The sequence below is a fragment of the Rhea americana genome, unplaced genomic scaffold (genome assembly GCF_003343005.1).
Source record: "Rhea americana isolate MKP2758 unplaced genomic scaffold, rheAme1 scaffold_870, whole genome shotgun sequence".
Classification (NCBI taxonomy): Eukaryota; Metazoa; Chordata; class Aves; order Rheiformes; family Rheidae; genus Rhea; species Rhea americana.
In genome coordinates, this window is record NW_028187056.1 from 2,259 (window position 1) to 14,166 (window position 11,908).

The 11,908-nt window shown below is 50.1% G+C and overlaps 2 protein-coding genes across 2 annotated transcripts; one reads left to right on the forward strand and one right to left on the reverse strand.

Moving 5' to 3' along the window:
* Positions 1–724: 724 nt before the first annotated feature.
* On the reverse strand, positions 725–1,117 carry LOC146584967 (feather keratin-like). The gene has a single exon (XM_085323786.1). The coding sequence runs from the start codon at positions 1,115–1,117 to the stop codon at positions 725–727; it is 393 nt and encodes a 130-aa protein (XP_085179912.1).
* A 3,204-nt stretch (positions 1,118–4,321) lies between these two features.
* On the forward strand, positions 4,322–11,197 carry LOC146584968 (gametocyte-specific factor 1-like; the record flags this gene model as incomplete). Its single annotated transcript, XM_085323787.1, has 6 exons — positions 4,322–4,343; positions 6,306–6,403; positions 8,363–8,489; positions 9,484–9,570; positions 10,030–10,090; positions 11,091–11,197. Coding segments are annotated over exons 1-6 (502 nt in total), but the record flags the coding sequence as incomplete, so codon positions are not given.
* Positions 11,198–11,908: the final 711 nt, after the last annotated feature.

An 11,908-nucleotide genomic window follows, 5' to 3' on the forward strand; every position in this document is an offset into this window, starting at 1 on the left:
TTTCCCCCTCCTTCCATCGATGCCCYGGGTTTCCTGGGGAAAGCTTCTGGGGAAAGGCAAACTGGGAGAGACTCAAGGCAGGAAGAGAGATGGGGGTGCAGTCTGAGTGTCCCAAGAGTGGCCRGGAGGTCCCCAAAGCAGTGCTGTCACCAGCAGGAAGGCTGGAGAGAGGCTTGCAGGTGCGAGAGGGGCAGTGCTGAACTGCTGCAASACACGGCTGGGCAGGATGATGCCCAGCCACTCAGAGGCGTGATCGGCAGCTGTCTGGGTAGTACAGATGCGACCAGCAGTCCGTGCCTGCACCCCTTCCAGCCCGTCTCCAGCAACAGCCCCAAGAGAACATCAGGGACAAGTGCTCCTGGGGAAACCCCACCAGGACAGCTGCCGCTGGCAACAGGGTTCTGTGGCACCAAGGACTGCCAACAGCATCCTGGGCTGCATGAACAGGAGTAGAGCCAGTAGTTTGAGGGGAGTGATCATCCGCCTCTGCCCCGCCCTCATTCAACAGCGTGGAGACTACTCAACCCCAAAGAGAGTCAAGCAGTGGAACAAGCTGCCCGGTGAGGCTGTGCAGTCACCATCCTTGGAGATTTGCCATACCAGAGCAGCTAAAGCACCTAGGAAGCTGGTCTGACCCCACGGCTGAGTTGCCTTGGATTAGGAGGTTGGACCAGAGGAGTCCACAGGTTCCTTCTGACCTGAATTGTCCTTCAATCCTATGGTCCTAGGACCTCCATTGGGTAGACCTCCCCTCTGGGGTCAGCAACAGCCTTGGGGGGTGACACACTCCCTTGGGGGAGGACAGGAATGGCCATGCAGTGCTCTGCCTGGTGCCACAGTAATGGCCATCGATGCCAGAGAGGCTGAAGCCCCCAGAGGAGATGGGGACTCCCTGAGAGCTGAGGATGCTGCCAACGGCAGCGGAGGTGGTGGATCCCACGGCGGTGTTCTGCGGGAAGGAGCTGAGGATGGGGCCGGGCAGGGTCACCACCACGGCAGAGGGTTGGATGACAACGGTGGAGTCCTGGCACTGTCTGAAACAGGGCTCATTGCAGCTGTTGGCCAGCGGGGTCGGGCCGCAGAGCTGGCGTGGCACGCATGGGTTGTAGCAGGACATGTCTGAGGGTGGGAGGTGCACCTGCRAGAGAGAGGGCAGGGAGGAAGCAGAGCACGGGGGACATGTGAGGARCAGCCTGTGACCCTGCCACCAGGCAGTCAAGGCATCTGGTGGGCCAGCAGCAAGGGCCGCATGTGGCACTCTTTTCTCTTACTGCTCTCACGCTGTTGTTTTCTTGCGGCCTTTCCTTCTCGCCTTGCCCCTGTAAACCCTGCTGCTGCTGTTGCGATGGGTTCTGATGGTGTTCTGATGGGTTCTCAAGGCAGCTGGCGCTTTCATCCCGCCCCCTCCATACTACTTGCTTGGCAGTTTCCAGGTTATGTTAGAGGGAGAATGTATGCCCAGGAGAGTGGAAGGCAGTCATAGAAAAATGTACCAAGATTGCAGCCAATCCCACGCAGGTGGAGAAACTTAGACCCCTGGGGTCAAACGCATTGAGTGGTTAGGAGTGCTCAGCACACCTGCTGTGCAGCACCACTGCAACCCTCCCCAGAACAATACCTTTCTCCCTGGACAGCCTGGGAGAATGTCCACAGAGGTAAGGRCCAATCGAGGAGGCAGGTTGGCACGCAGAATAACTTTAATGAGTGGACAGAGGAGAAGGAACTTGCTCTGAGCAGAGGGCTGGTGTAGAGAGCACAAAGATCAGCTGGTCAAGCCAAATTTCCCCTCCACAAGCCCATGCTGACTACTCCCAGTCACCTACTTGTCCTTCATGTGTCCTTCACCTGCAGAAGGTTGGCACAAAGTGCAGCTGGAGGCAGTGGTGCACTGTGGGAGGTGATACTGGGGCCAATACCGCCTCAGTTCTTCGTCTTCATCAGCTGTGTGAGGGGTCAGAGTGCACCCTCAGCAAGTCTGCAGGTGACACAAAACTGGGAGGGGTTACTGATACCTCACGGAGTCGTGTTGCCATGGAGAGGGACCCTAACAGATTGGGCAATGGCTAGAAAGTAGTGTCACGAAGTTCAACAAAGGGAAATGCCAAGTGCTGCACCTGGGGAGGAGCAACCCTATGCACCAGTCCCTGGTGGGTGCCGACCAGGTGCAAATTTATTTTGCCTAAAGGGTTTGATGTCCTGGTGTACTACAACAAGTTGAATATGGACCAGTAATGCTCCTAATGGCAAAAAAAGTCAAAAGTATCCCGGGCTACAGTAGGAATGTTGTTGCCAGCAGATCAAGGTAGGTGATCCTTCTCTTTTTCTCAGCACTGGTAAGGCCACATCTGGATTAATGTGTTCAGTTCTGAGCTGCCTACTACGTGAAGGGAGCCCACTGGAACAAATCCAAGCAAAGGGCCACAAAGATGATTAAGGAATGGGAGCATCTCTCATATGAGGAGAAGCTGACAGAGCTGAGACTGTTTAACGTGGAGAAGGCTCAAGGGGGATCTTATCAATACTTATAAATATCTGATGGGAGGGTGTAAAGTAGATGGGGCCACACTCTTCTCAGTGGTGCCCAGTGACAGGATCAGGATGAAAGGCAGTAGGCACAAACTGAAATTCAGAAAATTCCATCTGAACATAAGAAAATATTTTTTCACTGTAAGGGTCAGTGAACACTAACAGGTTACCCAGAGAGGTTGTGGCGTCTCCATCCTTGGGGACATTCAAAATCCAACTGAAACTTAGAGTAGGCTTGAGCAGGCAGGTTGTACCAGGTGATCTCCAGAAGTCCTTTCCAACCTCAACTATTCAATTATTCTGTGATTTTGTGATCTATCATCTCATCCCTTGCCTGTCTCTCTACTGAGAAAATATTTTTCGAGAAAGAGGAAACCAGTCTAGATGGAGTAGGGATGTATGAGTGCAAGGCAAGTTCTGTAAGAAAATGTGGTTGTAACGCTGGCCAGGCTGGTGGGTTGGTGCAGCATGATTGTGGTCCACACTGAACTCCAGAGAACTGCGAACTACAGGTATTGATTGTCTCTTCTTGCCCTAGGAGGTGGGAGGACTGGAGGAAAGGAGTTAAGGCCATGCTGCTCCAGAAAACACAACTCTTCCTCTTCTAGCTGTTCAGGTTTCCCTCCTCTCATCCCCAAAGCACAACTACATAATATCAGGGCAGGGAAGCCACTACAGAGCTAAGCACATCCCTGCCCAAAGGGAGCTTATGTTCTATGCAACCAGCCATCTTCTTCCACGGGCTGAGACTCTCTCTGCTCCCTGCAGAGCACTCCTGTCTGGCTCCACAGCAGCACAGGCAAGCATAAGGCTCAGCTCTTGATCCAAGCCCTCAGGAGCCAGTGATCAGACTGGTACTGTGCTCTAACCAGTGGACTGCACTCCCATCCTGCAGCTGAAAGGACATGAGTGGCTGTTTGCCACTCATACCCCTGCTCCTGTAAGTTTAGTCGTCCGTCTAAAAAAAGAATTTCCCTTTCCATCTCTATATCCATGGAACATTTGTGTTTGGCTGGACAATGAGACAGTCATGAGGTAAAAGAGAGGGTTTTTGAACTCAGCCATGCTCCATGTGGAGAGCAGCAGGGCTCTATGATACTAACTGGTAACAAAATGTCAGGTTTCTTTTTTCCTGCTTTTATGTTTTCTTAAATTCTAGTGTGTCACAGAGAATAACCACTCCTGAGCAGGGTGTGAAACCCCAGCCTGAACTCAAGGCTGGACCTTTCCTCAGAGCCTTTGAGCTAGGACACCTGTGGGAGCAGCAATCAAGTAGGACAACCGTGCTGCCCTGCTTCAGATGGCAGGGAAGGGCCCTGTCATGGTTCTGCAGGCAGGTCAGGCCTGCCAGGGCTGCCCAGCTTTGCCCCACCCTCAGCTACCTGCCTGGCTCCCCCTCGACATGAGCCTCCTGCAAGAGTTGCAGGGCAAGGATGTGCTCTCCTTCTGCATTTTAAGCCCCTGTTTTGGGTGTCCATGATGGGCAGAACCCCAGCATTATCTAGTGCACTACAAGGTGCACTAAAGGTGGTCGGAAAGCACTTGGCTCTGTGGCAGCGCCGGAAAAGATGGCGGCCGGGAGGGGGAGGGGGCAAGGCCCCAAGGTGAGGGGCGGGGCCCAGGCAGCCTGATTACCTAGGCAACCGCCGCCTCAAGGGGAGGGGGAGGGTTTTACGCATGGGGGGGGTGGTTGCTAGGAAACAGCCCGCGCAGGCGTGCGGCCGCCCTGGTGCACGCGGCCGCCCGCGGCGGTCAGGGCAGGTTGCGGCCCCGGCGCTGCTCGGGCCCCCCCGCGATGGAGGTGGAGGATGACTTCGGTGAGGCTGGGGGTGAGGCGGCCCGCGAAGGGGAAAGCGGCTACCGCTGTGCGCTGGGCAGGGCCCAGCACCCTTCCTCAGCCTTTCCTCCTCTGAGGCTCCTTCCCGGAGGGGTCTTTGCCATCGGGAGGCCGGTGCAGTGGGGTGGGCTCTGGGCGCCCCAGCGTGACTTCCACCCTGAGCTGGCAAGAGGGTGTCTTAGGTTCCTCCAGGCCTGGGTCTGTGTGTGTTGCCTCTGTGGCTGAGCGAAGAAGGCTCCAGTGCCTTGCTGATTATTTCAACTAGCTGTATGTGGCTACCATAACAGGCAGGCTTGGGGTGTGGATGAGGTCGGGCATCTAGGAAGCATCTGAAGAAAGTGATTTAACTTAATTAAGCGTTGTTACCTCCTACAGTTGTTGGCTCACCTAGCTTCTGACATAAACTGTTAGGATTGTTGTGGCTCTGTGTTTGCAGGCAATGTTACTTACAGGTCCTGGGATCTCGTTTGCCTGTGGCATTGCTGTAGTGCCCTGGAGGCTTTGCTCCATGTAGCTTTGTGAGGACTGCATCTTGTTTTCTTAATTAAGGCAGCTGCTGTGATCCTTCTGTTTGGTGTCCTGTGTACTTGGTGAGGTTGCCTTTCCTCTCCTTCTTGTGCTCGTTCTTGCCCCCTTCGTCATACTGGTAATGCTCTTCCTCTGATCTTGTGTTGAGCCAGTTCAGAGAGCAAAATCACCCCTAACTGCTTTTCCACGGGCAGCTGAGTCAGTGCAAAATTTGTTATTCCTAATTAGGAAGGAGTGTTTAGTTTTTCGCTGTTCTAATGACCTAAATTGGTTGAAGGGAGGTGGGATGTGCTGGCAGGTGGCAGAACTGACAGCAGCAGCATTGCACATGTAAGGTGGAAAGGAGGATTAGGACCTTCCTTCCTAGTTACTCAGAGCATTAAGTCAGCTTAGTGTGACTTGTGGGACAGTACCTTAACTAGCTGTCAGCCTTTGGGCAGGTATAGCTCCCTGAATTAGCTGTTGAGACAACTGAGCGCCAATGCATGTGTAAGAGAGAGGAGGTGAGGGCAGAGAGAGATTAGACAGCAGCAGCTCCTGCATAGATCCATTTAAGCTACTATATAATCAAGTCCTAAATGCCCCAAAGGCTGTGCAAAAGGAGTGGCAGGACAAGAAGAATGGGGGAAGCCTGGATCAGGTCCCTCATGTGCACGGTAGAGTCTCATAGGGAATGGAGGGAACCTGTGCTTCTTCACGGCTGCTGCCCTTCTCCTTGCTAACAGTATGGAATTGTTTATTTTAAAACAAGTATGGAAATGTTTATTTTAAAACAAACAAACAAAGCTTACAGCACTTACGCAGGAAAGACTACACTTCCTGGTTCGATGCCCAAATGCTGAGATCTTTTAGAAGTTCTAGTAACTCCTCAGCTCCTAAATAATTGACTGACTTTTGAAAACTTTACTTAGAAATGCACCATATTAGGCATGCTGCTGCTTCAGGAATGAAACTGAGCTGTCTGGCATCTTTCTTCCAGCAAAATTAGCTTTTGATTGAGAAAGATTTTGTTCAGAGTGACAGTGCTCCTGAGGGCACTGCTGCATGTGATATTCTGTTGCTCATTTTCCTTTAGATAGTAAGATAGCTGGAAAAGTACTGCAGTCCTCATTTGCTTTGAGTAACTGTGATCACCCAGCTAACATGCTAACTTCAAGAGTTACTGTGCTCTGTGCTGCTCCTTGTTCTATATCTCTTTTGACTTGCATCTTGGTCACAATAAACTTCAAAGTGAATTTATCTGTTTATTCTGAATTTGAAACTAATCATTTTGCATAACTGATTTAATTCCTGAGGCTCACAGCTCAGGTGTGCTGATATGTTGTTTTTGTTTTTTACATGGCTATGTTAATGATGCTGCTAGATCTCATTTTTCTATCTAGATTGTTTTCTCTCTATTCTTCTATCCTACTAGATATTTTGGATCCAGAGAGATTAGTGCAATGTCCATATAATAAGCATCATCGAATCAGAGCCCGACGATTTCCCTATCACCTTGTAAAATGCAGGAAGGTAAGCAAACTTGCTGAACAAGGCACTGAATGTCTGAATGTTGGTAGTTGTGTGTGTGTGAGTCCATATGACACGCATGTTCTCATTCCTACTGCCTTTTCTCTCTGGACAGAGTAATATCATGCACTTAACTTCATTTAACCTTTGTTTCATGTATTTTTGTTGTTCATTCAGTAGCAGCTTCAAGTGCATATTAATTCACATGACCAGTGTGGCTGTGCTGAAAGAAGCTACAGATTCCTGATAGGTCAGGAAGAAAATCTTGGTCTCTTCCTGCGCAAATAGAGGTCAGATAAGTGTTTCCACTTTAATTCAGAGAGAGAATGCATCCTGAGTTACATGCACTGCTTCGAGCTAGTCAGAGTAGAAGTAATTTGGTGTTGCAATCCATTCTCTACTTTTCAGTGCCAGAAGTGCAGCTGCATAGCAGTTTCTTTAATATTGCTAATAACTGTTTAATGTACATCTGACAGAAAGTGCAGGTCCAGGGCTCAGCACCTATTGGAGTTTCCCTCCCCTCCTCCAACCATTTATCCAGAATTACAATATGAATCATTTAATAGCAGGCTTTTCTTTCTCTCTCTCTCCTGTCTGTGTGCTAATGGGGTTTGTTTGTTTTTAACCTGTCAAGTACTACAAAGCTTTGAAAGTAGCAAGGAAGTCTGACTGAGCTTTGGGTCTCTGCTAACACTTTTTAAAAACCAATTGTTCCCCTCTATTTTTACCAGTAAGTCTTTAAAATAGTATAACACAGACTGTAGAGCTGTAGATACAGCACTGTATTGATACTAAACACTTGTATCTGATTCCTCTTGAAGGAGCATGTGGCTTAAAAGGAGATAAGCAGTATAAAGGAAGGTAGTGATCAGAGCCAAGCAGTGTGTGCTACCCTCTTTCCTGAATTCAAGAAGGCTTAAATTCCCCCTCCTCAGGTCCTCCAGACCTTGGCAAGAATGTGCATGGGGGAGGGGGGGCCAAGTGAGTGATGCTGGCCTATTCTTTTGGTCCATGTTGTGCACAATAGATCAGCAGTTTGGCAAGCCTAACTAATGAGGAGGATGAGGTGAGATAATGACCACCCATCAGAGTATGGATCCAGTAGGCAGCTCCTGTAACTGAAGAAGGGCTCCAGGAAGATGTTATCTGAAGTGCCACTTGTCACTGGTGACTCTTCTCTCTGAGCCGAGATTGGCCTTCCTGCTTGGTGGTTTGTTGAATTCCCTTTGGGTGTGAGCATACTCTGTGCACAGGATCCAATAAAGGCGTCCACTTTCCTCAGCTCTCCATTCCTTTGTGCAGCAGAATGCAGCCCTGCCACACAAACAGGCGACACTGCGCAAGCAGAGCTAGTTGGCTCCTGTTAGCTCTAACTGCATTAGCACTGAGAAGCTATGCCTATGGGGCTGTGACTGCTAATTTACACTAGCAATTGCTGAGCGCTGCTGGTACAACCTGTGCCTGTGTTAAGGTTTTACCTAAATGCAGATCCTCTATAGAGCTGGCCAGTATTCCACCTGCAGACTTGGGTGGCAGTTGTTTTCAAAGGGGTAGAGAATTTCTCTGCCTTTGTGTCTGTTTGTTTAAAATGTCTGAAAGGTTTAGATTTGCTTGCTGTCTCTGCTCTGTTGTTTTCAAAGGAGTTGCATCTGTGCTTTGAACCTTGCAACCTCATTGCCAGCATTGCAGTGAGTTGTACGGAGTTTAGCTGAGGGTACGTTTCACTCGAATCAATTCAAGGGCAGCTCATTTTTTCCAGTGAGCTGTGTTTTAGAGAGCGGGCATGTTGGTTTCCCCATGCATCTGTAGTGTGTGTTTGAGCAACGTCTTGCCTTTCCTCGTTTAGCCTCCTTTTAAGCAACGCCAGGAGTTTAGATCACAAGTCTTGGCTAGTCAATAGAAAAGATGAAGATGAGTGGACTTAGTGGATACAGCACATGTTCTGGGGTTTCTCTTGTCTAGAGCTACCCTCAAGTTGCAAAGGAATTGGCCACGTGCCCCTTCAATGCCCGCCATCTCGTTCCTCAAGCTGACCTGCGCGATCACATATCGAATTGCCATGACAAAAGATTCATTGAGGAAGATATAGGTAAGAGAACCACACGTGCTCTGAGGCATGTGTTCGYGCTTTGGACTCTAGTCCCTTGTTTGTAAGGACTGCTCGTAGACTAACCRGAAAACAGGAACCCAAATATTGTCCCTAATGTTGCGTAGCAGAGGAACCAGGGGAAATGAGTCATGTTCACTTTAGCTTGTTGGGTAGGCTTCTGAGAGTTCTGCAGGGGTGCTCATTTGGTTAGCAGATTCCTTGAATGAAAAGGTTGTGCCCTAAACTGTGCGTATGGAAGTAAAGCATCCTGGCCCCTGCTAGCGGTAGTGACCAGAGAGACGGGCCCCTCTTTGGCTAGAGTTGATTTCCCTTTGTTGTGGCCTGACCCTGGTGCTGCGTGAAAAGTCAGTCTCCACTAAAGAGGTGCCTAACCAATGGAAATCCTGCAGCCGCTCTCCTGCAGGCAACCTGATGAGCAGACCCCCCCCCCCCCCCCCCCCCAAGAACTAGAGCGGCCCCTCTGCCAAGCTTCTCTACCGCTGGAATTGCTTCACCTGTCCTGTAGCCCCAGCCCAGGGAGACTGGCCGGAGAGGCTCTGCAAAACCCCTAGTTTGCTTAGAAAGGCATCCTATGCTATGCAGTGTCCTTTCTGTTCCCTACAGTGGCTGTGAACCTACTGCCACACCGTAGGGGCTTTACGTAGCTGCTGATGTAGAGCTGCTCTGAGGCTAGCAGCGCTGCCTGCCTTCATGGAAGCAGGCTTCCTCTCTGCTCAAGCATTTCTGCCACCAAGTCCCAGGCACCTGAGGCCTTTCCCGTTTGTTGGCAAAGCCACGCAGAGTTACTCAACTGCACACGAGGCCTGAAGAACGTACATCTCAACAGCTGGCTGCTGGGATTAGGAGGCCTAACCTGTTTGCATTGTGTGGGGTTTCTCTCTAAAGCCCAGAGCTGTCTACAGCTTGATCCAAAACACTTCATGTGTCTGAGGTAGGTGTGTGTAGTCATCAAGTTTTCTCTCTCTCCCTGAAGTGAGTGAGTCCAGTGACTTCCAGAGAAGGCAGATGAATACTGTGAGCACATGGCAGGCACCTCCGTGCGATGAAGACTGGGATACAGGTGAGGAACTCCTGCCCCAGAGCTGCCTCCTCCCCAGGCCTGTCCTCCAGCTCTGCTTGGAACAGTGAGAATCCAGAGATGCCTTTGCTTARGTCTCCCTTGTAGGGCGCTCTGGTTGTGGTTGTTCCTGAGCCCAAGCATTTCCCTGCCTAGCAAAGCTCCTCTTAACAAAGAGAACTATTCTGCCTGCCTGCCATAACTGATGTGGTTATGCTTCCAAATGTCTGCCCCTTCCCATAGGGGCTACTGTATCTTCTGTGCAATGATGAAAATGCACAGAAAGTAACTGTAATATTCCTCGGTTAAGTGGCCGCAAAGCAGACACTTGTGTCCAGCGCTATATCCATTCTTATTTCCTCCTGAACTTGTGGAAATATGACAGAGGCACTGCTCATCTGATGTGATGATGCTGGCTGGGACTGCTTGGTTCTGAGCCACAACATCYCTTTCCTTTGGCAGAGTCGTTAGAGCAGCTGACTTCTCCGTTTGTCCAGGGCACGGCCAATTATGGCATAAACAGGTAAGAAATCAGACTCACATTCCCTACAACAGTATTTTGTAAATGTGATGATGGCAGCCCACTTCCAAGCCAGCCTCAACGGTTGGGCTTGGGCTGGCATTGCTGCTGGGTGAGTGTTGGGAGGAAGGAAGCTTTGATTAACAGTGACTGTTCAGATGGTGCTGGGTCAGTGTTCCCTTCTTTTGCACACTGGTTGCCCTTTACAAGAGGAGGGAGCCCTTAGGCCTGCCAGAACACAGTTACTCTGTGCCTTGCATTTGTGTGGCAAGGTAGTCTTCCAGCTGGTAGCCTTTGTTCSGTTCCTGCTGAATGTTTTCCCAGCATGCAGGGAAGGGAGGTGCTGAGCTGTTATGCTGACTTAGGAAGTGAGGCCAGTTGCCACCATTCTGAGTCTTTCCAAGCAGTTACTGAGCTTGTGTGGAGCTGCTTGTCTCTGCAGTTCCTCACGACCTCCCGTGACCTTAGACTTGGCAGAGTGCTGGCACTAGGGCCCTGTGTTCACAGAAGTCTCCTCCTTGACCCTTTGCAAAGTGTAATCACAGATCTGGTGTGGAGGAAGAAGAAGCTTTGTGGCCAGCTGTGAACCAGGCGGAGTTTCCTTGGCTGGCCTCAGTGATCCAACAGCAGATCGCTGTTGCAGGCTGTGCAGGAGGTGTGAGGACAGCACCCGAGCTGGCAAAACATGTTGTAAGGTTCACTGGAACGCGTGTGTGGCAACAGTCCCACAGCTGAGAGCTCTGCAGTTCTGTGCAAGCTCTACCTTGATCCACCTCTGTTTCCTGTAGGGGATGAGGCTGTGATGTTATCTGGCTTTATTTACTACACTTTCTCAAAACCTTTCTAATGGTTTTTAGGGCATATAGCTCTTCCAGATACCACCTTGTCTGAGCAGCAAACTACCCTACCCTTGTGCCCCTGCTTTTCTCTGTACCGTAGTAAAATGCACCAGTTTGAACAAGTGGGTTTGCCAGGAGAACTGACCGATGTCTTTCCATTCCAGTATCGCCTTGGAGCATAAGAATTACCTGCCTCCAGGTTTACGTGCCCCTAAGTCCTCCCCGTACGCTGTACCGAGGAAGGCTGTAAGTAGTGTGTGTGTGTGTGTGTGTGTGTCCAGAAAATCTGCTTCTGCAGCAGACCAAAATCTGCTGCAGCAGCAGCACTTTTGGGCACCACTGTGTAGACAGGAGAGATGCTGTGCCCTTAGAGGGCTCAGTAATACGTGCCTCCTTGAGAGCAGCTTTTTAGGAGGTCTGGTGAATGCATCATCCTCTGTATCCCTTCTTTGAAGCATCTTCCATATGCTCTCTCTTATTTCATAGCTTTGATAGGCTTGTTTTTTAGGGCAGGGGGGCCAGCTTAAGCAGCCCTGCTCCCCCAACACTTTGACTGTGTCTGTAAACAAGCGCCTCCATCTTACCCTCCCAACATCTAACCCAGATCTCTTTCTTGCTCTGTGCAGCTGTGCTTAATGTCAGACCCAGCTCAACCAGAGCAGGGGTAAAGTCAGTGCTGCTCAGGATGGCACTACAGGAGAGAAGGGGGGAGGGTGAAATCCTATCAAACTACATGGGGAGGAGGCAGGGAGAGAGCTTTTCCTGATGGAGTATCTGGCACTGAAATCACAGACCATTATTCCCCACTAGCAGCAAAACAAAGGCTTAAAGGGGCTTTGAGGAATGACTGACTGTTTCCTGCCTTGAGCAACTAAACCTGGTTCTTGAAGGCCTTTCCAGACACAGCTGTTAAGCCTTTAAAAATCAGTTGTTCCGCTCTTTTTTTTTTTTTTACTAGTAAGATTTTTTTTTTATTAGTACA

What these genes read in the sequence shown, in the direction of transcription:
- LOC146584967 (XM_085323786.1), bottom strand. Translation starts at nt 1,117, where the DNA reads ATGTCCTGCTACAACCCATGCGTGCCACGCCAGCTCTGCGGCCCGACC.